Source organism: Rhagoletis pomonella, unplaced genomic scaffold (genome assembly GCF_013731165.1).
Source record: "Rhagoletis pomonella isolate Grant_MI unplaced genomic scaffold, Rhpom_1.0 Rhpom_scaffold_00002, whole genome shotgun sequence".
NCBI lineage: Eukaryota > Metazoa > Arthropoda > Insecta > Diptera > Tephritidae > Rhagoletis > Rhagoletis pomonella.
Window position 1 is genome coordinate 35390791 of NW_023458556.1, and position 26405 is coordinate 35417195.

A 26405-nucleotide genomic window follows, 5' to 3' on the forward strand; every position below is an offset into this window, starting at 1 on the left:
TCGATAATTCTTTTTTCATCGGAATGGTTGTACCCATACTAATTTTGTTTAGATCCGATATTTGGATCGCGAAGAAATTAACGATAATCTCAAGTTTTTATATGAGAATTGAAGTCGGTTTGTTTTTTTGCTTAAAAATTACTTGTTATAAATTTATTTCACAGAAAATAAATAATTTTTTATTTTTTTTTTGCGCTTGTATTTATCCGTATAGTCTTTAATTGATAACTATTTAAAATCCAGTTATCTTTTAATAACTGTAATATCTGATTTTTTTGTATACATATTGATTTTGTATTTTCTTATAGATTAAACTCCATTATTAAGTTTTTTTATTCTAACGATATTTTTATTATTATTTATTCAAAGATTACATTTTAAAAATTATTGCATTTTTTGTATACATTTTTTTACAAGAACATAACTTTTTATTATTTATTTCAAATAAAAAGTATTTGGAGAAAGCCAAATCGCACTAAGCTATTTATTTCTTGAAAAAAGAAAAATAGGTAACTTATTTCTCGTTTTTTTTATGCATTATCCTGATAATGGAAAAGTTTGTAATTTTTTACATAACTTTTATCCAAATTTTTTGACATTGCCAGTATTCTCCTTATCTACCATAATTGTAGCAGCAAGAAGGTTTTTTATTTCAGCCTAAAGATCAACGAAAGCTGTAATTTTTATGTTCCCTTGAAATAAATTGCCGTTTGGAGGCGGCGTAAAACTGTAGCTCCTCCCCTTTTTGTGTTAACGTCAAGGCGCTCAATCGAAGGAGAAGCTCAGCCAAGCACCAGCCAAATATTTGTTTTCAATAAAAATTTAAAAAATATGCATATCACCGCGGTAACGCCGTTGATAAAATATCTATAAAGAATTCGAAAAGAATGTGTTTTGGAATCACTTAAAAATAAATATGTTTGGAATCTTTTTAATTTCGGAATAGCGTAATATCAAAAAAGACATGAGAATTTATTCAACGCCATCCTTGGAAGTTCTCATAGCCAACACCCCTCTCCATATTAATTTCCGGACTCGGACGAGAAGGACTATCATACAAACATAACTGGTCGACATCGGCAAAGAAGGGCCTTTGAGTGGTAGGAAGATCGATATTATAGAAGCATTACACTGAAGTTGCAGTACAAAGGGACACCATGCATTCAAAGTTCGATATTATAAAAAGTTTTAGAACAGAACTTAGTAATAAAAGAAATTGAGTTGGGGTTGATGTATACGGAACCTGTGAGAAATATGTGCGGACAAGCGCCACTGCGGGAAGAAGAACATTGCATTCTTGACCGAAAGCCAAGCCGCTGTTCAGCTCGGGAGCACAACATCATGCTAAGAATGCAGTTTCTAGTAGAGTGCTACAGACGTGAGCACCCGAACAGACACTTGCTCAAGGCGGAGTCTCCACCCAGGCACGTCAGAACGCATCTCTACGAATTAGAGGACGAGATCCAAGAATACGTACAACAACCATTGGTCCCGACACTGTACAGACTGGCAATCAACGGCATTCACAGGGAGACTGTCACCACCTACACTTACTCTCGTCCTTTCAATGGCTTCATAAGAGTCCAATCACGAGCTGTGGACAAAAACGAGCTTCAACTGTCGAGACAGTCCCACGTAACTCTGGCCCAATTGTCGTCTGAACATTTTAGCAGGCTAAACTCCTACTTATCCAGACTAGACGCAGACGAACTCAACGTATGTCGGACATATGAAGACTCCGTCTATCACACCAACTCAGAGACAGAGATCTCTGGTCGGACCCCGTGAAAACAGCACGTCTCCTGGTCCTTGAGCACGTTGAGAAATCTCTGGGTTCCAGTTTATATAAGTCAGTATTGAACAAAATGAGATTGCCGATAAACTTAGGCACAGAAAAAGAGCCATAGGGAGAAAGAAGCGGACAGAAATCTCTACTGGTACAATCTAGCAGTCCTATAGCATTCCAAATCGCTCACTTGGACGCTTGATCACATGAATTCTTACAGAACAATACAAACTGAACTCTATTACCTGTCTAAACTGCTATTTTTTTCGGATGGGCAATACAGATTCTGCAGGGCGGCTATTGAAACTGCACGGATGATATTGCAACACTTGATTACCCATCTTATAAGCGATGGCGGGTTGAAATGCAGATATTTAGATTGAAAACTCAAATGACTTACCTTTCTTTCAAGATTCATACATAATGTCCAGCATAAAGAATTGGACGACTTGTCGTCAAATCGTCACTAATTATGGAAATTGATTTTGCGATACCAAAATGAGTCTTGCCTACTTAATTTAGCTCGATTACTACTTTTTGCGGTGGTATACTACATATGAAGTATACACCGGATCGGTCTGTCTACTGCGACTTTATCTTGAGGTTGACGAAATGTACATATCATTCCTTTTTTGTTTACAAAGATTCTTTAAGATTCATTTGGATAGTGATTTCTATTAGAGTAAGGGGCGCTATTATCGAGTATAGGATTCTCATTGATGGCATATACGCGAAAATAGGGTTTTCCCGCAGATTTACGATAGCTTGGTTAAGAGTAATAAAACTATTTTATGAAGTAGAAGTCTGTCTGTCCGTCCGTCCGTCTGTGCACACGATAACTCGAGTAAAAATTGAGATATCTTAACGAAACTTGAAAATGGGCAAAATCGGACAATAACCACGCCTACCTCCTATATAACGGTAGTTTTCCGAAATTCGAAAACTGTGATATTTTAGTAACTACTGAAGATTGTTCACTCAAAACTGACATTTACAATCATTTTTAGGCTAAAAATAAGAATATTATAAATTTTTGGAAAATGGGCGTAGCCACGCCCACGTATGATTACACGTATATATCTTGGGAACCGCGCCACCAATTTCTCCCAAACTTGGCACGGTTGTTGGTCGTGGTACAACATACCAAAGAACGGTGACAAGTCTGAATATTTCTTCGGAAATAATGGCACGTACATATATGTATAAAGGTTCGCCGGCCCTGATCTATCTAATATATAATTTTGCTGTACTAAAATCGGCAGTGTCAGAAGTTGTTTTCCTAAATTTCAACTTAAATATTTCGTTTCCTTTTCATTTCTATTGTATAATATTAAAAATTCTTTAGTTTAAATATGTTATACAAAAAAAATTTGTGCTTTAATTTTACCGCATATTTTTTCGCAAAAGTTTAAGCCATTTGTATTAATCGTTGTACTATTTTAATGCAAAAATTTGTTTATTGGGTTTAATAAATGAAATATTTTAGTATATTTACATACATACATATGCGCATATCATATGACTATTTTCACAGTTTTCTTTGTTATATTTAATGCTTTATATATGTATAATATATTACAATGTATATATGTGAGTTTGTATTCAAAGCGAAAAAATTTAATTATTATATTTAATTTTTGTGCTTAAAGAGAAGTCTGTGTATACATAGTTAGCGAAAATATTTATGATAAGTACATATATGTATGAATTTACAGACAGCTATTGCGATTTTAATTTTGAATATGTAGTGACATACATATGTATATGCATTTATGCTTTTTTGCTTGTGCATTTGTAGATAGTTTATAAATTATTTGGGTACTTTTTATCTCGATGGGATATGCGGGTGGGTGCAAGGGTGCAGGTGTATTGATTCATTACGTGTGTAATTTCATTTTGTAATTATTAACCGACTTCACAAAAAGGAGAAGGTTATCAATTCGGCGGAATATATACATATATATATATATATATATATATTTTATTAATGTATGTTACCGCATAACTTTGGACTACGTTAACCCATTTCTATAATTCTTTTTTTTTTTAAAGGAAAGGTATTGCCTCGCAGGTGGTTCCATATTAATTTGGTTTAAATTCGATAATGGGGTTATGAAGAAATTAATGATAATTTTAAATTTTTATATGAGAATTGAAGTCGGTTTTGTTTTTTGCTTAACAATTACTTATTTTTTATCACTTGTTTTTGGGGTTTTATTTTGCTGGGGAAAGTGCCGCTTGTTCCCAATTAAGATTTCTTATATTTATAATTAATTTTAATAAATTATCTGAGTGAGAAAAATGAATAGCGGTTATTTCTCGCAAATATGACATTCTGCATAAGGGAAAAAAAACAAAATATATATATAATGATAGTACATACATTGCAAAAGTGAGATCATCAATTACACAGTCCCACACAATTTGAAGAATACCTTCCTCAAAATTAAAAGAAGCCACATGGGCAATATTTTCTAAAACTGATTTCGATTTATGTAGTTAACATAATTCGGCTAGATCTTTTCAATTCGATAGACAAAAATCGAGTAAACTAAGATAAATAAAAAATTAATTTAAGAAGAGAAAATTTTAAATCCGTATTTCGACGATAAAAGGTATGCATACACACCGATTCACTTGAATAGCCACATTAATTTTGTTAAAGATCGGGGATTATATCGATACAATCGGGAAGCTTAATATATCATGAGACACCCCTTTATTTTGCTCCACGTCTAAAATAATTACTTCTACAAAAGTTTCAAAATTAAAACAAAAATTTGGGTTTGAAAAAATATTTTTTTTTTTTTTAACGCAAAAGTTCGACAAAATCTTGACTTTGAGCTATAACTCAGCAAGTTTATGAGGGGTTATGAATAAGCTTCAATAGTATGCCAAATTTATCAGTTTTCAAGTCAAGATTTTGTCGAATTTTCGCGATTTAAAAAAATATAATTTTTCAAATCCCAGGTAGAGAACCCAAAAATTTTTACATATTCGTGGATGTACATATTTACCTTTGGGAAGCGTTTGCGTATTTATTGTTTGATAACTTTTGAAGAAAATTGGTGAAATTGAAGAAAATACTTTCACTATCTAGGCTTTTATTTCGCTTTTTATCAAACTACATACACGAAACATCCCTTTATATTTCAGATTCACTAGAATAGGCACAGTGGCTTTAGCACAAGTAAAGAATAAGATTTAACCAACGAAAGCATATCATTCACTTTAATTTCACTATTTAATGATATGTCAAATTCCCAATCAGAAGACTATTTCTGAGTGCTTTTAAACAATTCAAGGACATCCTGCTGCTTGCCACTTTTATCTCCAGAATATCATCAAATGGATTGTCTGACCCGCAAACCTTTCAAAGTAACGAAATTCCAAACATTTTCCCATTAAGGAAAGTGACCGCTGCCAAAACTTAGAACTTTGCTTCGGTATTCTTGTTTGTAGAGCACATGTGTAAAGAATCGATCAGCAATTTTTCAGGAGAAAGATGAAAATGATGTCCTCTATACTTTCTGTGTGAATTTTTCGTAATTTCTAAAACTTGAAATTTAATCCTAATTGTTCCAAATTACAAAACAGAGTTTCAGACTACCATACTCTTTTTTCGATCATGGAGTGAAATCAAACAACAAAATCCTTACAAAAGTTATTAAATTTGTTGCAGTCATCAAAACTAAAGTTTTTCGCCAGAGAAACTTTCCAGTTGTGCTTCCCAAACATGCGAGGCGTACAAACGTGGTTCTTAATAGAGAGGCGTAGGACTAAATATTCAATACGGATCTCACCCATCCGAAAATTCAATTTTTAAGGCCCAAACCCGCTCATCCCGACCGATTTTCAGTATTTTACCGCTGTTCCTGATATCTGTTACTAAATAAGTAAAATTAACTTGGCACTCAAATTAATTTTAAATAATACTATATTTATGAAGATATCTTTTTCTTCAATATTATACTTTCGACAAACTGAAAAGTCCCATACAACTGATTGTTCAGATATGAGGTTTGGTTGGTGGCCTCCACGAACTGGTTTAAGTAGGGGTACTGGAACCATGCGGGCCCCACTTTGGGCTTAGGTGAGCAGAAATTATTCTAAGTTCAGCAGCGACTTAAATTAAGCTAACCTAAGTGGCTAAGGTCCTTAATAAATTTGTGATAGGCTTGTTTCCTTCGACGCGAGCAGTCATTCAATCACGAATGTTACGACTTAAACGCTATGTGGGCCAAGCTGACTCTTTTTATGATGCTTCTTCCCAAAAGTGAGTTTTAAAGATTATCGGGACTATCCCTGAATCCATTGTAGTCTGATTTTCGTGATATCGCGATATCTACGATAGTTGAATAAGTGATAGCCACGTATGCCCCTTTCGTATGGCGGCACCTTTCAAGAGTTGATTTTTCAAACCTAATAACAGAAGATCGCCTAGGATCGGGACGCTTTAAGGGGTCGTTTCGGTGCTTACACATTTTGCTAAGGTTTTAGACGAGCATCTCACAAATGGATGAACATATAGTTTAACGTCGCCTCCTTACCGAAAATTTTGTTTTTTAAGAAGTCTTTACGGGACAGATATACAGAAGGTTTATCATTGCCTCCGAAGGCCGATCGCTGTTCGAAATAATCAGCCTCATTGCGTAAGTCGTAAATTAGACTAAATTGCACGACTCGACAACATTGAAATTGCCTACTGCGGTTCTTAAATAAGTTCACGACTGCAATCGTAGAAAACTATCCAGTGCTGCCAAGTTTTTCGGGTTTTATACACTAGGTAATCGAAATTTTAGGCAATACCTAACGACTTGCACACTCGACACGACACTTGTAATGAGGCTGAATATTTGACGGAACACGAAAAGGATTGCACCAAAATGTATTGAAATATTACTCTTTTTCAAAAGTGCCTTTTGAAGTATGTAAAGTAGAGCCAAAAATGGCACTGTTTGAGCCAAGTTGGCGGGTCTGGTGGTTGGACCAGGAATTGAGCGTTCTATCTAGTGGTCCAGCCGGCTATGTCGGCCTCATGTTTTTACTAAATACGGCTAATATAATTACACAAGTCGTGTGTCTAAAATCGTTATTTCAATCAAGTACCACCTCAATTGAACATCTGTTTATGGTCCATAATATTAGCGCTTTCGGCAAACTTTTAGAAAGAAATTTATGTAGTAAACATTGCCGTCGAATTTTTGTTCAAAGTATGGCGTAGGGAAAGCAAGTGTAAGAAAAAAATGTGTGCCGTTTTGAAATGAATCCCAGAGCCAAGTCCGTGGAAATGTTTTTTTTCTAATTACTCAAGTAATAGTAAGCCTCAGGGTGCAGCAGCTAAATTTACATACACTGGCGGTCAAAAGTGGATTAATGGTGTTTTGTTTTTAATATTTGCAATGTTTTTCAACATATTTTTTTTTATAAAAATATGGTTCATGCTTTAACAAAACCCATATAAATCCAACTTTCAAACTTGATACAGAATTTAGAAAAATTCCACAAATTTTCTTTGCACTTTTTTTAAATATATAAACATAAATTTCTTGTGGAAGAATATGTGCAAGACCTTTTGCGAAAAAAAATCAACACCAGTTTTCCTAGATTTCCCTATTTATATAAAAAAAAACATCAAAAGCCCTCAGCAAACAAAAAAAAATATATTAAAAATCAATGCTTTTTTAGCCCCTCCAAATTGTATAAGCCTTATAACTGCATACCCAAAAATTGTATAAAAAATCCGATCAAAAAGCTCAAAATTTATGGAATTTTTCTAAACTCTGTATAAAGTCGGATTTATATGGTTTTTGTTAAAGCATGAACAATATTTTTATAGAAAAAATAACAAACAAATTTTAGCTTGAAAATATTATAAATATTAAAAACGAAACACCATTCATCCAATTTTGTCCGCCAGTGTAGGTCCCTTGAATTGTGTAACTTAACAAATATATATTTTATTTATTTTTCATATATTTCTCCAAGTAAAAGTAACTTCGTAAATTATATTATGTGCATAACCAGCCAATCGATCGCTAATAAGTATCAATTAAAGTGAAATAAAAAAACGTAATGATTTTTTGTTTGTTTTGTTTTTATTTTTTTAAGTGTGTTTTATTATTAAATATTTTATTACTCTTTGCAGTACCTAGTAGTAGTTATTATATATATAATTAATATATTTTTAAATTTAACATTTAAAAAATTAATATTTAGTGGATTGAACGGAATCTAATAAAATCACTGGATGGGTTGATGATACTGAAAATTAAAACAAAAATGTACTTAATTTTCATACATTTGCTTAAAGTTACATATTTAAAACTTAAAAAAATTGAGTTAGAGAAAGTTATTCGAGTAGATAAATTTGTTATATTGTTGTACGTGCAAATTTTTGATTTGTAAAAATCAAACTATTTTTTAATAATTAATTATTTTATTCTCAAATATGTACTCTGTAGTTGTATGTACAACTAGCACTATTACACTGCCCACAAATAGTTTGTAGACAAAATAAAGCACATACATACATATATTCGACATCATCCTTGTTAAAGACCCTAATTGACCATATTCACTTTTTATGGGGAGGGCAAAGAACATTTAAAGTTAGGAACGTGAACCGGATGAAAAATTTGGTCGGTGCGGCACAGCGATTCGAACCGTTTTTGAACCCTTGGATTGGTTCGTCAAAACGGTTCTTGTTTGTCTTTGAACCGGGGTTTCGGTTCGGTCTATGTATATACGTAGATCCGGGTCGTTCCAGTTACGTAGACCCGACTGTCGTGGGATCGATCAATTTGGGCCTTTGGCATTGATGACGACGATATGTACGTATGTTTGAATGCAATTAGGATGCAGTTTCGATAACCGCGTTTTTTACTCGCGCGGCATCGCTTTGACAGTGAAATGCCCACTTTTGTTATTTCGCGGTTGCCGTAAGCCGTATGCAGATATATTGTAAGCGCTGTCCAGCTAGTTCGCGCTTTATCGAAACCGCAGCCTTATAGCTTATGCATACTTTGTCTTGCACTGCATAGCATGTCACTTTTACGTAGAAATGTATATGTAATGCTCTGCGTTGGTTAACCGCTTACACGAAAAGCTCATTTAACATATTCCTTATGTGACAACTCTCATGCAATGCCAAGTATGTATGACTGAGCCATTATGCATGGAATTTAATTTGCTGTTCCATTCACCTGTCAAGCAACAGTTTCTAGCCAAGTTGAAGTTACACACAGCATACAATCATATTTATAAAGAGGGAGTAGTTTTTGTTTATATTATTATTACAAACTATGGACGTTTTATAAAAGAAAACAAAATTAATTATACATACATACGTTAATTAAAATTGCATCAACCTTTTTTCATACAGTTTTCAATAATTTTTTTAAACTAGTAAATATCATAAATGCATTTTCATTGGGTAATTTACCTACGACTCATATAAATACATATGTTCAATAAGAAAGGGAACGGTGTTCTGGAGGAATTAAAGATTTTACTATCTCTTTTTATCAGTTCGATTGCTATATCGGTGAGCTACGACGCTATTACATTTCAATTTCAGCCAACACCTTTGCGAGAGCAGTAATTTTCTTTTTTTTCTCAAAATAATTTTACCCACTCGAAACGGGTCTGTGCTGGCAGAGACAACACTGTTATTTTATCGATTGTATATTGATATAAAAGAAGTTGAAATAAATACTTTCAAAACGTTCGTAAAAACTCGTTTCCTTTCTTGCTGAACACCCTTTATATGTATATTTATTATAATGCGGACGAAAGGTAAAATACGGAGGAGTTTTTTTAACAAAAAAATTTATTAAAAATGCTTTAACAAAGAACAGCACATGATTTAATAAGTTGATATTGTAGCTATAATTGTGTTTTCATTCCAAGTTGAAATTTTTTTTAACCATTCCAAGTTGAAAAATTGTTTGGAGTTTCTTTATTATTACGTACTCAATGTTGTTTAATAACCTGAATTGCCAATTTTATTTGTTTATTTATTTATTGGAATTACTTAAGAACTTGTCTAGTTGAATATCGAAATTCACTGTGATTTCATTTCTATGCCAAGAAAACATAAAACTTGTGCCTAATCAAAAATTCCGAGCATACATATGTACACTTGTGGTCAGTTGGCTAAGTTAAGTGACATTTTGACCAGCTTTGGTTATATTTTAATTTTTTTTTTATAAAGGTCTAGCACATTATACATTTCAAAATTTGTACAAAAAATATAAAAATTCAACAAACTACCAATTACATCTAAAAATTTCAAACTTTTCATTCAGAATTTTATGTATTCAGTTTTAAAGCCCATTAAATTTTAGAAGGATAAACCGCGTTGATTTTTTAATATTTTTTTTTTTTTGTTGACGGTGCTAGGCATTTTCTTCCAAATAAAAGGGCGTAAAATTTTGTTCGATTTAATTTTCCCAACCTCAAAAAACCTATTTGTACCTCAAATGTACACAAATAGTGAATTATTTAAGGTTAGAAAAGAAAAATCAGGCCAACTGTTGAACTTTTATAGAACTATTTAGTTTGTGAGAGATTTCAAAGTAGAAAAAATGTTTTCACGTTTTTCGCAGAAAGTCCTCTTCACTCAAGACACCAAATTTGACTATTTGGTACATATGCATTGTGTGCCTGTGTCCCCATGATCAATGACTTGTTTACCAGAAATTGAAGATCTGGATCAGGGTCATCCGCAATCGAGTGAAACGAGTCCGCTTTTAAATAAAACACCATATTATGGGTTCCAAAGGAAAAGTGTTTTAAGAATCAGCAAGTATTTTAAAAATCACAAAACAACGGTTTAATTTAACCGAAAAAATAAAAATCGAAATTTAACGATAATTCTTGAAAACGGTTAAATTTGTTCAGAAATATAGAAATCCAATTTTAGCGCTTAACTAATGCTTTTTTATTAGAAAGATCATAACCGTTAACGGTCCCTGCAATCCAAGCAAAGCTCGGTCACCCTGGTACTTACATATGTACATGTAACTAATTTACGATGGCGATAGTGAATTCCGATATTCAGCTACAGCTCATTTTAGTGCATATTTTTGGGCGCATATCATGGACAAAATAAAAATGAACGCTTAAAACTGATTTTTTCATAACTTAATATTTTCTTAATTATTGTTGTTACTTATTTATATTACATGTGCCTTCAAGCTTTTAGAAAACTACTTACATATTTGTGAACTATATATGTATATATATTATTAAGTTACGCATTCACGCGTTTTCTGCTATTTGATTCTGTTGTATTAAAATTCAAATTAAGCAAAAAAAAAATGCTATAAAACTAATATTAAACTAAATTTATTTACTTGTGAACAGCAATTCGATATTTTTCATATAATTATTTATGTATTTCTAACCTGCGATGTGTAAAAATTTGTTTAATTTATTTTACATACATACGTACATATATAAAAAAGTTGTTTTACATACATTATTTTACATACAACTACGAATATGGGTGTATGCAGTTACTACTTTGTTGTTGTAATACGTTTCAAGTTTTAAGCAAACACTGGCAGCACAAATGATATTCACAATAAGCGGTTGCAATTGTTTGCATTCTTTTCTGATTAAAAATGTTAATCTTTTTCTGTTTTGTTTAGTCGGATGTGAAAACATTTAGTTAAGTTGGTAAGAATTAAAAAAAAATTTAAATTGGACTGTTGTATATTTTTTTTTTATAATTTTCGTTATCTTTATTATTATTTGTTTCTTATTTTGCATACACACATTGAGATTCGTTTGTTTTTGCATGTACTATTATAATAATTCACACACACACTTACGTACTTGTTTACATTACATTTAAAAGGCTTGCAAAAATTAGTAGGTAATAATTAAACAAATGTACATTAGTTTTTAGTTTTTATTTTATTTTTTAGTTTTTTGTAAGCTCAACGCATAAGGCTCGCCAAATAAATTTAAATATTTTTTCCAGCTCAATGGGATTCAATTTTTTTTTTTGTTTTAAGTTAATTGCAAAGTAAATTGGCGCTTTTAATTTTTCGTACATTTTACAAAACGTATGCATTTTTGTAATAATATTTTGCACTAGCAATTAATTAAACTGATTTCATTTATTCGTCTTTATTTTACTCTTTAGCTGCTCTTTCTTATAACAACAACTTAACACAATCATCAGCTTAATGAAGCTACAAATACATTTAATAATAGTACATTTTATTTAGCTTGGTATAGGTTCATTGTATTTTGTTTATATGTATTTTCATTTTGTTTTTAGAAAAAAGGCTCACGTTGCATTTGCATTTACAGCTTTGAAAGCGGATATTTGATGCAAGTAGCGCTGCATGCATTCTATTTTTTATTTTTTTTTTTAATTAACGTTAACAAGGCAATATAATTTTCTCATTTTAGTTGTTGGTGTTTCCGACAGCGTAGGAGTATGATGTATTCTGGAACGATTTTCCGTCATCTCTTGTCAAATTTGGTTTGCGGACAAACCGGTTTCGGCTCTGTGTTATCTCAAAAACATGCTATCAAATAGCTAAAAACGCGCAGATAAATAATTTAAATCGTGCTTTCATAAATATATATTTTTAAATATAAATATTTTTCGCGGCATATTTTTGTGCGAAGTTGTTATGTAGTCATTTTGTTGGAATATATTTTTGTGAAAAAAATTCATGAAATCATTCGATTATTTCATTCCCTTGTTTTATCCTACTTAAAACATAATTTTAAATACACGTGATCCTTTTTTACGCGGGCTGTCGGGTTATTAGAAAACTCCTTATAAAAAAAATTCACTTTTTCTTGCCAAAAAAAAAATGGAGTATACTTTCGGGAATAAGTTTAAAACAAAAAGATTAATGTAAAAAAGCCCGACACTAAACTTAGAGGTTCTCCATTGCCTGCTGAGGGCCGAACGCTATACCGAAAAATGTTTGATGTTGGGCGGACTAAGCATCTCACCACGGTCCTTCAGAGTTATAGTACCCACCTCTAAACACTAAGGAAAACAAATTTTGAATGTCATTCTGCGATCAGATACATTGAAACCTGTCACAGCTAGAATCGCGAGAGACTAGAATTCGGGCAAAAATAAATCATCAGTGTTTAGAAAAATCTGGAATTTATTGTTTAACTACAACAGTGGAATTAACAATCAGATAAAATGAAAAATCTGCCAATGTGGTCTTATCGAGCGTATCGATATGTAGCTACATTAGGGTGGGTCGAAGATTGCATTTTCCTTAAATAATATCTAATAGTCAAAAGATGTTTCATGAGGTCAATTAAAGATCAGCAAAATATTATACATCCACTATTAATGTAAAAGTTCGTAGAATGATGCGATAATATACATTTTTGTTACATATTTAGGGTTAATGATAACGGTTTGGTTGTTTCGTTAGAGAATAAATCTGGAAACCCAATTCACCGATTCACCAATTCACCGATAGGTGGCGCACTAGTCGATATACTTGGTAAACCAGTGTTTATGGTCCGATTTGGTTCATATTTAGAAAAAATATTTGTTATTACTATTAACTTATTCATGTTTGTGGAAAAAATGTTATTTCTTAATAAGAATATAATCCAAAACTTTTGCAACTTATTTAATTCATGCCTTCAGGTTTCGCTTATATGCTTTCAAGCTTCGAGCTAGCCGATTTGTGTGACCCTTATCTAAGAAAAGTCAATGCATGCAGCACTACGATCACAACCTTACCCCGCTCCTCTTCTGTCACTTAAGCAAAGCAAAATTAAATTCAAATTCGTCAAATTCATAAGTGTTATTTTGTTTTTCTTAAATACATACTATAAATATTTGTTTCAATTTAGCATAAGCGGCTTTTGAGTTTCATAATTTAAATAATTTTCTTATTTGCTTGCTTCATTTGCAGCAACGTACTCTTGCTAATTGGGTTTGCCTTTTAATTTATTTCTCTTTCCAATTATTTAGGCATCGCTAAACACCGATAACTTTTCGATTTTAAAAATACAAACTCTCTAACTGCACTGCCATTCTTACTACAAATTCAAGTGAATTCATCAATGATTTCACTTTCTTTTCGCTCGTCCCCTACCATTGTATGTACTTATGTAGGTGTGTATTTACCGCTCGCTCATCATTACAATAAAATCTAATTGAAATCGCTACAAATTACACTTTGCCTCCACGCCTTGTCTAGCCTCGTCGTGCATCAATTGTTTACTTCTCTTCTCTGTTACACCTTCTGCAATTCTGCAGCTAACATTTCGTGTTTTAATTGTCAGGCTGCCGTTGTTATTGTTGTTGTTCACTAGCAGTTGCTATCACCTAAACGTAGGTGGCCACAGCGGCTGTATTCGAAGTGGAGGTACCTTGCGTTGGCGCTGGCGGCGCTGTTGGCGATTGATGCGCTGCTGGTGTATTGTTGATGGGCTGAGGACTAACCGGCGGCTGTAGTTTACCGGGCACATATTGACCTATGAAGGAACCATCCTCGGTGAATTGAGCTGCAAAATTAGGGAGATAGAGGGAGAGAGTAATAAGGTGATTAGTAAATGGAAACAATTGTGTGGGGGGCTGTAAATTGTAATAGGGTGTTAATGAAAAAGTTGAAATTATGTGGTTGTGTGGTGTTAGATATTAACCAGTGAGACCAAGCTGACCAAGACCACGGTTTGTTTTGTTAATAACAGAACTTCATTTATTAATAACGCAGATCTATATAAATATAGTGTAGTTTAATAAGTATTTATTTCGCAAGAGTTCTGATGTAACAGTGGCAAAATCCATATAATTTATCTTTTTTGCTGCAGCATATGATAAACATATTATCTAAGTTACTTTTTTTAAATCTCCAGCACCGACTTATCTAAATAAAAATAAGTAGGTGTTAACTAAAAAAAAAAAAAAACAAATTAAGAATAAAAATAAATAATAAAATAGAAAAGTTAAAAAATAACTATAACAAGGAATATGGGTTACATTTTTAAATTTGCTTAAAATCATGCCAGACAAATTTTCTAATCTACACTCTACTTTAAAAAGCATGCAATTCTCTACATACTCTTACCTCATTCATGTAAATACGTTTGTCGACGTCATTAAAACGAAAAGATTACTGTAGCTAAAATAAAAAAAAAAAAAAAACTTAATTGACAATGCCTTAATAACGCAGTACCACAAAATTTATTTTCTGGGCGACGCAGTTAGTCAAATTTCACTGCTAACTGCGAATACGAATTCACAACTCTTAAGGTCCACAAATTTTTTCTTTCTAACCTCCAAAAAACATACGATTAATTTAGGTTAGAAATTACTAAGTGCAAATTTTTATTTTTTATTTAAATTCGAATTCAGCAAGGAAAAATCTGAGGATTGCCTAAAACTCGTTCGACGATCGATGAACACATTTGTTGTGAGACAGTTTAGTTAACTAAAATGAAACTACATTTCGTCCTGGCCAACCGTTTTGCGCCATCGCTTGCTTCATCTTGCTGGGCGCCGAGTAAAAGTGCGAGAAAAAATCAATAATAGATTTTCTGTAGATGTACATAAAAAGAACTTAGACTCAGGATGCGAAAGAGTCCTGTGCGCCTCTGGTAGAAATGCGAAAATTTAAATTTGTTTGCCCTGGTCAGACCGCTGTTTCGAAATGTAGCATATTTTTAGGCGCTGGAAATTGAATATTGGGGAAAATACATTTCCGCTGTCACCTTCTCGCTATTACTTGAGCGCCTGGTAGAAATGCGACACTTCACTTACAAAATGGGCGTTTGACGGAAGTGAAAAATTCAAAGAAAAATGTGTAAAAAATTTGCTTGCCGGCCTGGTGTGACTTCTGTTGCCATTAAAAGAAAAACGCTCTATTAATGTTAGCATCTAAATCCCTCTCATGCTCGTGAATTTTGTACAGCCAACCAACAGAGGCTGCCTAAAAGCATAAACAGACGGTAGCGTTGATCCGGATCAGCTCTGAAATTAACTGCAGTTGATCCGGATTAAGTCCGAGTTAATCTGGATCAACGTTGCCGTCCGTTTAAGCTTTTATTAGTCAACGTTCTTCAGTTCCCATCGAGTATTAAAACATCTTTTTTTTGTTTATTTTTATTTTGTGTAGAACATTTTCGCTTTTAATTAATTCTTTTTAAATTCATTTTCATATTAAGTGTTTGTTTTATCTTTTATACGAAAATGGTAGGTACACAAATAGCTTAGCTTTACATGTATACTATGTTTTTTTGTTTCTCTTCTTACTTGTTGTTGATAGTTTTAATTTACATTATTATTAAGAAACGATTCGATTGTTTTTGAATTTTTTTCTTTTACTTTAACATTATTGCTAAAAATTATCCATTAAAAACACTATATTTAAGCATATAAAATAAAATAAAAAAGAGAGTAAAAAATAAATGAGAGTAGTATACAGTTATGCAAGGGTTACTAAATACTAAACACAAAAAGTAAAAAGTAAATAAAAAAAATAAAATAAAAACACATAAGAAGTCATTATTAAAAGTGCAATACATTTTAAGAATAGTTACAATAAAAAAAAATAATAATAATAAAAAATAAATTATAATATTGTACGTACAGTATAAAAGCAATCATAAACATAAAATTTTACAGTTTCTTTTCTTTTATAAAACACATTTTAAACTACACTTATTTAAAAAAATACAAAGAGAGCTTTAAATATTTATCTGCACGCGTATGCACACAGCTTGTCAATCGGTGCTTGCGCCGCATTCTAGCTGGGCTTGCGCGATCGCAAGTGTGTTTGTGTTTGATTGGGTTCAATGTGCAGGCATATGGATGGGATTAAAACATATAGCTTGCCATAAAATCAAATAACTTTTTTCGATTTTGCAATTAACGTGGATTAATTAATATAATACAAAATAGCTGGCTTAACAGTTTTGTGCGTTAATTTTTTTTTTCTGAGCTGCATCGTTGAGTTCTTTTACAACTTTCTTATTTTTTTTCGCTAATGGCTGGATGCTATTTGGCAGTAGTCAAGAAAAGGTGTATTTAGTTTATTGTTGTTGTTCGTGTAGTTTTCGTGAATGCTGATGCTCTTTCTCAAGTGGCTTGTGTTGACGGATACGATAACAGGAAAGATGTAAAAATTAGAACTCTGATTGCAATCAAAGTCCTTTACGTCCATATTGACCAATAAATGAGCCATCTTCATTTAAACCTATTTTGTTGTTGGTGATTGGTGTGTTGGTCAAATTAAAAAGAAAAGTATAATAACAACAAAATATTTAATAAACAGAAAACGAAATTAGCAAAATATTTAATTTAAATACAAATTAATAATTATATTATACATTATTTAAAATACAAAAAACGAACAAGTGTGAACACTAAAATTATGTACGTACGTATGTAACTAGTAACCAAAACAAGAAATGCGGTCAAATAACAATTTTCATGTAAAAACAATATTAAAAAATAATAGTGCAAATGCTTTGTTTTTTGCTGTTATTGAGGTGAAGAGAGCGTAAAAAGCAACAAACAATCACAAATGGTGTAAATATGTAAACGCAATGCTTCAACGACGCAAAAAAAAAATACGAATAGTTTATGCCAATGTGTACATTTTAATATCGATTGAAATGTGATATGCAGCTGCGAAGCGTTACCCCATTTAATGGCTTTAATCGGTTCGTTCGCCATGATATCGAATTTATTATTTTTATGCATATATTTTTTTTTTGTCTATATTATATACTATTTTTGTGGCCAATAATTTTCAGTTTCGAATTTCTGTTATTTTCATTTATTTGCATTTGATGATGAAAATGAGCTGCGAACACATTTTTTTTTTATAATAAATGAATTTATATTACAAAAGTAACCACTGGCCATTACTAGGTACTAATTACTCCAATGCGATGAAAATGTATATATACAAATTTACTTAAAACGAAAAAAGATTTATCGAATGGAAATGAATGAATGGAAAAGGCGACTTAGCCTGATAGCCAATAACATAAAACCATTTCAAAATAATTAAAACTAACCCTTTAGCCCAATTTTAGATAGTATGTTTATATACAAATTGATAATTCCAAATTAAATATTTAATTGCCCAATGTTGGCTTTTATAAACGAATTTTTAATTAACAGAAATAAGTCCTAATTTTTGATTTGAACCGGCCATGATTAAATTAAATGCATGATGTACCCGACTTTACAAAACACCAAAAATTAGGAAATTAGGGGAATAAGCAGAGTTTTTGTGTAATTTGATAAAAAGGCTCCAAAGTAGGCTACTTTTCTTCAGAATTCCTTAGATCAAAGGAATGTAAATGTAAAGGCCAAATCGATTTTTTTTTAAATCAAACAAATCGGTTTTTCATTTCATACACTTCTTGACCTCTCAATTAAAGTTTCCAGTTCTAGTATGATCTTGCTGGGGCAGAAATTGAACCACGGGCCTCGTTAGTGGCAGTAGGGACATTTAAGCCCACGGAAGAAATTCAATAAAGTATTACAAAAAAGTTAAAATAACACACGTGAATTTTTCACTACTTTTTATTCAAAACGAAAACAACACTCTGAGCAATGTAAATAACAATATGGGTACCAAATGAAAGAGAATATTCAGTAGAATTAAAAAAAAATAAAGATTTTTGGTTCACAAGGACGAATAGGGATTGGAAATTCCCTGTTTAGTTAGAAGTACGAAATTCTAGAATGAGATCGTGTGTATATTAGTGTTAAATATATATACTTTTCAAAAATAATATCGCAAATTTTCAAGGAAATTCAAGGACAAAATTTTAAAAGCATATTTTCAACACCTATTAGTCTTTACGCATGAAAAAATTGTATCATGAGTAATTCTTCAGAATTTCCTTTGTTGTTTGATACCCATCTTGTTAGTCTACATTGCACTAAATTTTTAAATAATTTTTTGAAGTTTTGAAATTTCAAAGTTCTTAAAAAAAATCTGATGCCAGGATTTCTATTTTTAGTCTTTAGTTACGCCAACAAATTGATTTTTTTGTGTGTAAAATTGACTATCGCACGGCGTTATCACATATTTTTGCTCATGAGTCATGACTGAATAACTGCCTGAAAAATCTAAAACTGATAGAATTTTTAAGTTTCTGATACAAGCATGCAATCAGTACATTTCCCGTTTCCTCGATCAAATATAAAATGAATAAATAAATTGTTTAAGAAATTTATATGCATATGTATCAGTGTTGGCCCTAATCGATTGATTTTTTAATCAATTAGTTAACTCGATTAAATTCAATCCCATTACAGTTAATCATGATTAATTTTAATCTGATTAAACAGTTAATCGTAGCCGCGATTAAAAAAATTAATTATTAATCATTAACCCTTAATTTGATTAAGTAGGTTTTATGATTAATTAATTTATGCTGGAATTTTACTGTGCACACAAGGCCAGTTAATTGGGTATGGCAAAGTCGGTTTTCCTCATAAATCTATGCAATTTGGTGTGCATTTTCATTAAAATCTATTTTAGCAGACGCTAAGCAAACTAGGTTTTAAAATCCCTCTGCACATGTGCGATGGGATATAAAAATTCCCAATTTATGTATTACTAATAATAATAATAATTTTTTTTTATATATTATGCGTTTTTTATAAGCGTGAAACACTAAAAAAAAACTATAACCCGTGTTTGATTTCAAATTCGGACAAAACAGAGCACTCAATCAGATTTTTTAATTGGATTAACGATTAATGATTAAAATTAATTAATCGTAATCACAACCGACGATTAACGATTAATAAAATGTAATCATTAATCGTACGGACGATTACGACTGATATGTATGTATATCAAACGCACTTGATTTATTTATGTTCTGGAATTTATAGTTGATGAATTTGTAAAATACAGTAAAAATAACTTACTATGTAGTATCTAATAAAAAACAAGTAATTTTTAAGCAAAAAACAAAAACGACTTCAATTCTCATATAAAAATTTAGGAGTATCGTAAATTTTTTCATGATCAAATGATTGGATCTAAACCAAATGAGTAAGTGACCACCTGTGAGACACTACCTTTCCGATAGAAAAAGAATTATCGAAATCGGTTAACGTGGTCCAAAGTTATGCGGTAACATACATAAAACAAAAAAAAATAGAAATATTCCGACGAATTGATAACCTTCTCCTGTTTTGGAAGTAGGCAGTTTGAAGATAGTCTTTTTGCATGTTAAGTTTTTGTCCAATCTAATATATGGAATTTTAGTTTTAATTTTAAGCAGGATAATGCGAAATTTATTAGTTTGCCGAAAAACGTTTAACTATCAAAAATATGTTAGAAACAAATGCCAAATAATTAGAGAAAATATTAATGTTTTATTAAAAATTTATTTCGCCATCAATTTAAACAAAAAGTTCACCATAAACGCATGGTATGTATGTAAATAAAATATTTATAGGTGAAATTTATGAGTTAATAAACACGGAATACCGAAAATTTTCATTCATGCGTTAGTTAACCCAAAAATCGCAATTGTAATGTATTTTTTTTTTACCTTAGCATTTTTTCAAACGAATTTACTATAAATTTGTAATTTGCAAAAGAGTGTCATGGCTAGTGTTTAAGTATGTGTGCTGCTGCGTTGGCAGCATCATCTCGGAATTCAGGCACCGTGGGTAAATTATTTGCAACGCCTCTTAATACAACAGCCGCTGTGCTCATTTTCAAAATCACACGCATTTTATACAAATTGAAGAAAATAATAAATACATAAATACATGGGTACATACATACATATTAAATGTGTAAAAAGGGGCATTCCAGCCCAATTCGAGCACCATTCGACTTTTGTATCGCCCATTTTTTTCAAATATTTTTTTATGTTGTATTTAGTAACAATTGAGAGGCTGACTTTGTTGGACAAAATTTTGTAGTTTTCCATTAATTTGAAAATTCTGGAACAATATATCGCATTGCTATCCCGTTATCGAACTAGGCTTAAAAGTTGTGGAATGAGAGGCAGTTTTTTGAAAAAAATTCTAACAATCAATATTTTATATTAAAAACTTTGAAGTTTTATAGGAATACGGTTGAAAAAAATAAAAAAAAAAACTCAGGGAGGCCTCTGCACATTGGTACTATAAAATAAAAAATTATGAAAAAAAAAATCGGAGATGCAAAAGCCAAATGGTGTCCGAATAGGGCTGGAATTGTCCCATAAATGTATAAAATAATAGGAAATAAAAGAGTGAATAGAATTTAGTTTATCGAGAACACGATTTTTTGTGCACGCACATATAAACGTATACAGATTTACAAACACACATATGCATATTTTTGGAAGCTTGACACGTTTCTACAGCCATATCGCGACAAAGTTGTTCTCGCGGCGATTTTCCAACTAATTACATCGTTATTTTATTTCGACTCACCTGTATCACCATCACCATATTCAGCCATGGAATCGGTATCACTTTCCACACCTGGCTTGTTCGCCGAACTAACCGATTGGCGACCAGCGCTCTTGTTATCCAAACTGCAAATAAAAAATTAAATATATATATAAATATGATATCAATAATTTTCCTCAATATTCGTTCCAACTTACGGCTGTGAGTATTCATGGAATCCACCTTCGTCCGGATAGTCACGACGGCCGTTCGCCAATTCACGATCATGTACATCATATTTGCCACCACGATTGCGTCGTATTATGCAAATAATAATGAAAAGTATAATAATGAAAGCCAAAGCCAACATCATGCCAATGAACCAGCCAGCATTTGCCACATTCTGATTGGGCACTTTAGTAGGTCCTTCAACAACGATTTCTCTTAGTTCACTGGGTGTTTCGTGGAGTCCATCAACTGCGACCACACGGAATTCGTAAACATTGTCGGGGTCAAGACCAGCGATCTCTTGGAAGTCTCTAGTAAATTCTGGATCCACTTTAACGAAGTTGGGCTCACCTTTGATTCTGTGTGGGGAAAATAAAGATTAAATTTAGGCAATTTTTAAATAACTGTGATATATTTAAATCGTGCTGTTTGTAACATGGTATGGTTTTGAAAAGCACAACATTTTAACCTAGCGTTTTCTTTATTTGATCCAAGTAGTTTCTGAAATAGTTTCTAGCACAAAGTATATTCCTTAGACTTAAATTTATTTCCTTACGCACCTGTACTGTGTGTAGAAGTGTGTGCCCGCATGTCCTTCGGTACTGGGATGCCAGTTTATGCGATATTTAGCAAAACCATTATCGGATGGTAATTGCTCCCAAGCGAATGCAGGTACGGCTGGCTTCTGTGAGTCCTCGGGTAATGTACGTTTCTCAATAAAGTGCCTGCAAACATAAATTTAATTTCATACATAATATTCGTACGGGTTCTGCAGTTCATAAATTTCTCATCAAACTCACTCTGATCCCTCGCCCATTTTTGTTGTCGCCGTTATGGAAATTCTATACTTAGTATTTGGATGCAAACCAGCCATTTTGGTGCTCGTCTGTCGTGGATCGGTAATGTGCGGTTCGAGTTCACGTCGCTCGCTTACATAGCTTCCCTTCACTTCTTCATAGTAGATTTTGTAGCCGGTCAATTTACCATTTGGTTGCAATGGTTTCTTCCATGTCAACCAGAAGGCAGATGAACCCAGCGGGTAGGCATCCAATGATTGTACTGGTGATGGCACACCTTCCGGTGTATCAAAGTCGATGACCACACTTGGTGGGCCATTAAAGCGTCCATTGTAGGCGAGCACACGCGCAAAGTTCTTCGAGTCGGGTTTGAATTGTGTCACGAGCGCCTGATCGGAAATCGCATCAACGTGTATTTCGCGCAGCGCTTCCTCACCCTCCTTCTCGGTCCAAGTTTGGATTTTGTAGCCCTTGAAGCGACCACGTACTGATTCGGGGCTGACGTGATTCCAGCGCAGCATAGCTGTGGTAGCGGCTGTGACTTGAACCATACTGAAGTTAGTGGGAGCTTCCAAGGGACCTTCAATAAAACAAAAAAAAAACATTTTATTTAGAAAATGTCACTGCTTATACAAGCATTTAGTGAAATTGTTACTTACGATCTTCGCCTGAATAGCCTACAACTTCTGTGGGCGCCACATTTGCTTCACCTTTTTGATTTATAGCCACTACTTTGATCAGGTATGGTACATAGGTTGGCTGATCTGGTATTACCATATTACTCTGCCGCCAATCGTAGATGTCTCTACTCTCCCAGGAGGCTGCAGGTATATCGCGTTTCCATGAGAGGCGGTAATGGAAGTCCGGTGCATTGTGATCAATCTCTGGCATTGGAGTCCATGATATAACCAAGTTATTGGGCTCAGTTCCCATGCCTTGAACATTGTCCGGGTTCTTGTAGGGCACATCTGCTGGCGTTGTGCATACTTCACTGTTCTCAGATGGCGGCGACGGTCCGATTTTGTTGATGGCTTTCACACGGAAGGTGTAGTTTGCCCAGGGTGTTAAATCAACGACAAATGCAACCTCGGTGGAGGGAACCTTCTCATACGAGATATCCCAAGAGTCGGGCGTGAAGGAAGTATTGAATTCGAGGGTGTAGTATAGAATTGGTGAACGATTGTCACCCTGTGGCTCCCAGGTGACTTTTATCCTATTAGCCATGCATACGATACCGACTAGGCGTGGCGCGTTTGGAACGTCCTGTACTATGAGATTGGCTTTAGCTGAAGCTTCATCCAACTGTGTGCGCGCTACACAAGTGTACTCGCCCGAATCCAATTCAACAGTCTTGGGTATGGTCAACGAATTGTCATTGGTCTTAACAAAACGTGCCTCCGATTCGAAATCAATGGGTTGGCCGTCTTTCCACCATTCAATCTCCAGATCTAGTTTTTCGTCATGCTCCTCATTACAACGGAATGTCGCCGATTTTCCAGCGGCAACCTCATAATTCTGTGGCTCGTGAATGATGCTTGTGCGCTTCATGACTGTCAACGATCCATTCGCCGATTTGCTGCCGAATTTGTTAGTGGCAAAGCAAGTGTAGTCGCCCTCATCGCTGAATGCAACTTCTTGGATCTCCAAATCTCCCGAGGGTAGTGTGTTGTAACGTCCACCGGTCAACTCCTGATGGTTGTGTATCCATTTGACTTGTGGTTTGGGTGCACCAAAGACGCGACAACGCAATGTAACGTTCTTGCCATCGACTGTTGCTTCCTTACGCGGCGCTTCCTGGATCTCTGGTGGTAGTGCCAACACGTTTAGGTACACATCCTTGTAGACATAGCCAAGCGAGTTGGTAGCGTTACAGCCATAATTTCCGGTATCGGCCTTGACGAGATCGCGTATGATAATGCGATTACTCTGTACAGTACGGCGTGGATTGGGTGGTGCTTGTGCAATCGGTTTGCCATTGTGAATCCATTGAATAGTGGGTTCGGGATTACCGGCAGCCGCGCACTCAAATTCGACTGATTCATCTTCGGCGGCATTCTGGATCTCTGGTTCTTTGGTGAAATATGGTGTGGCCCAAATTTTCAAATTAATGGAGTATGATTGTGCATTGCCAACACCGTTAGAAACGTCGCACGTGTAGGTGCCCTCATCGTCGAAACTTGCCTGCCTGAAGACCAGCGATTTACCGTAATGACCCTGCGTTACTCTATCACTCCACTGTATGGGTGCGCCATTCTTGGACCACACCGTTTGCGGTAGCGGGGTGCCACCAAAAATACAATAAAGCTCAACGCGTTTACCACGTAACGCCACTTCGTTCTTGCGCGTCACGTATTGCCTCTTTGGTGGTTGTTTGTTCTGTGCGGCACTGATGCCGGTCTGTTTCACATCCAATAGTACTTTATTGCCGATTTTGTATTCATTACGGAATACCGAGGTAGCCGAACAGGCATAGAAGAAATCGTCAGAGGCATCTCCACGTGTTACATTCGAGAACCAGAGTGTGCCTTCGGGATCGAGTGTCATGCGCGAATCGTTTATCGATTTAATGGTGCCATCCAATGAATGTTGTATCAGCCAGTTCACAATGGGCTTGGGCCAACCATCCGGTGCTTCACAACTCAGTGAGAACGGTTCACCTTCGTTTGTTTCAATCGTTTTCGCCACCTCATCTTTGAATGCATTCAGTTCGGCTTTACGCACAAACACAGAGTTCGATGTGGCTGTACCGAATTCGTTTTCAGCGAAACACTGATACTGACCCATATCTTCGTCCTTGGGTGACGTGATTACGAGCGTACCCCGACCGGGCTGCTGCAGCATGCGATTGTCGTAAGCTTGCCAATCGAATTTCTTGCCGTTCTTGACCCATCGGTAGCTGCAAGAAAGTGAAAACAAGAGAAATGATTATAAGCAAAATGGCACAGGTTCGGAAAATGAAATTAAATGCATGTAATTTAAAGTTTTTAACGCTCGGATGAACTCGATAAACAAGGGGAAATAAACGCTCATCAGTCTCCCCAAATACGAGCCGATTTGGTTCCAATTTGCTTTACAATCACAACAACTTAGTGCAGAAGATGCATGGAGAGGAAAAGCTTCGATGCACTGCGTAAAAAGTTAACTTATTTATGATATTAATGCCTCTTCTCATTTCGTAAGCGAAGGCTGATGGCGCAATGTAGCAATTCTAGCAAAATTAAGATTGTTTTTGGCGTTAATTTTTTCACCAACAAAAGCGGTATACACTTCCTGCTAAAATTTAAATTTACACAGGTAAAGAGTTCGAACTTCGAAGAGCTTCTCTGCTTGAGTCAAGGATATTTGGATATCTAAAAAGTTTGACCACTCGGTCTGCCTCTCCTCTGAACACTGTTGTAGGCTATCGCAGGAAAGCAAAGGGCATATACTGTATTTTGCTTCACCAAAAAAAGTTGCGGGTTTTCCACGGAAATCATAAAATATATTATATTTAAAGACTTCCACCAATATAGTTCGGAAAAATTTTTAATATTTACGTGAGCTGGACAGATTTGAAAAGACCTCCAAAAATCGAGTTTTTATAAAATAAAAAAGTTTTTAAAAATTGTTTTTTTTTTTCAAAATCACATCAGATGGTAAAAGAGTTTACGCTTAAAAGGTCTGGATAAAAAAAAAACTGAAAATTGTATCAACGTGATCAAAAGAATGAGATTTTTGGAGGTAAAACCCGAAATCGGTATATAAATATAAATATAATATAATAAATATGGATATAATAAATTTTTATAATTCCGGTAGAAAACACGCAACTCTTTGCGCCCTAATGGACATGCATACATATCAACTTCATTATGAAGTTTCGGAAGCTCTTTATATGAAAGTCAAAAATTTAGAGTTTTAAAAAAGAATTTTCCATCAAAAGGCTGTGTGCATTTGGCAGGTGGGCCTTTACGCTTTCGTTATACAATTTCATGCTAAGTAATCGTTATAATTTACTTGCCACGCTACATACTGAGCTTAAGTGATCCCTAAATATTTTTTTTTAACCAAATTGGCTTGGATTTGTCCTATCCAATCTCAAACAAAGAAAACTCGTAACAAATAATCATTCTAAGCTAGACATGGTCCTAAATTGACTAAAATATCTTGAGTTTTGAACATGTAATATTTCGTAAAGAGATACGAAAACACTCACATCTACGCTTTAAAATAATTT

At 33.8% G+C, this 26405-nt stretch overlaps 1 protein-coding gene across 4 annotated transcripts in view; it reads right to left on the reverse strand.

Annotated features, from left to right (window-relative positions):
• Positions 1-13604: 13604 nt before the first annotated feature.
• Positions 13605-26405, reverse strand: part of LOC118733532 (neuroglian) — a 195052-nt gene continuing 182251 nt past the window's right edge. For 2 of the 4 annotated variants that reach the window (XM_036462948.1, XM_036462949.1), the window contains exons 4-9: positions 22849-25085; positions 22193-22769; positions 21953-22117; positions 21383-21751; positions 21207-21310; positions 13605-14302 (exon numbers count right to left, since the gene is read on the reverse strand). In XM_036462948.1, coding sequence (XP_036318841.1) covers positions 14124-14302; positions 21207-21310; positions 21383-21751; positions 21953-22117; positions 22193-22769; positions 22849-25085 — 3631 coding nt within the window. In that variant the 3' untranslated portion in view covers positions 13605-14123. Of the gene's footprint in view, positions 14303-15944; positions 16993-20317; positions 20487-21206; positions 21311-21382; positions 21752-21952; positions 22118-22192; positions 22770-22848; positions 25086-26405 lie in introns of those variants that run through there. The other 2 variants (XM_036462952.1, XM_036462951.1) reach the window with 2 other exon arrangements.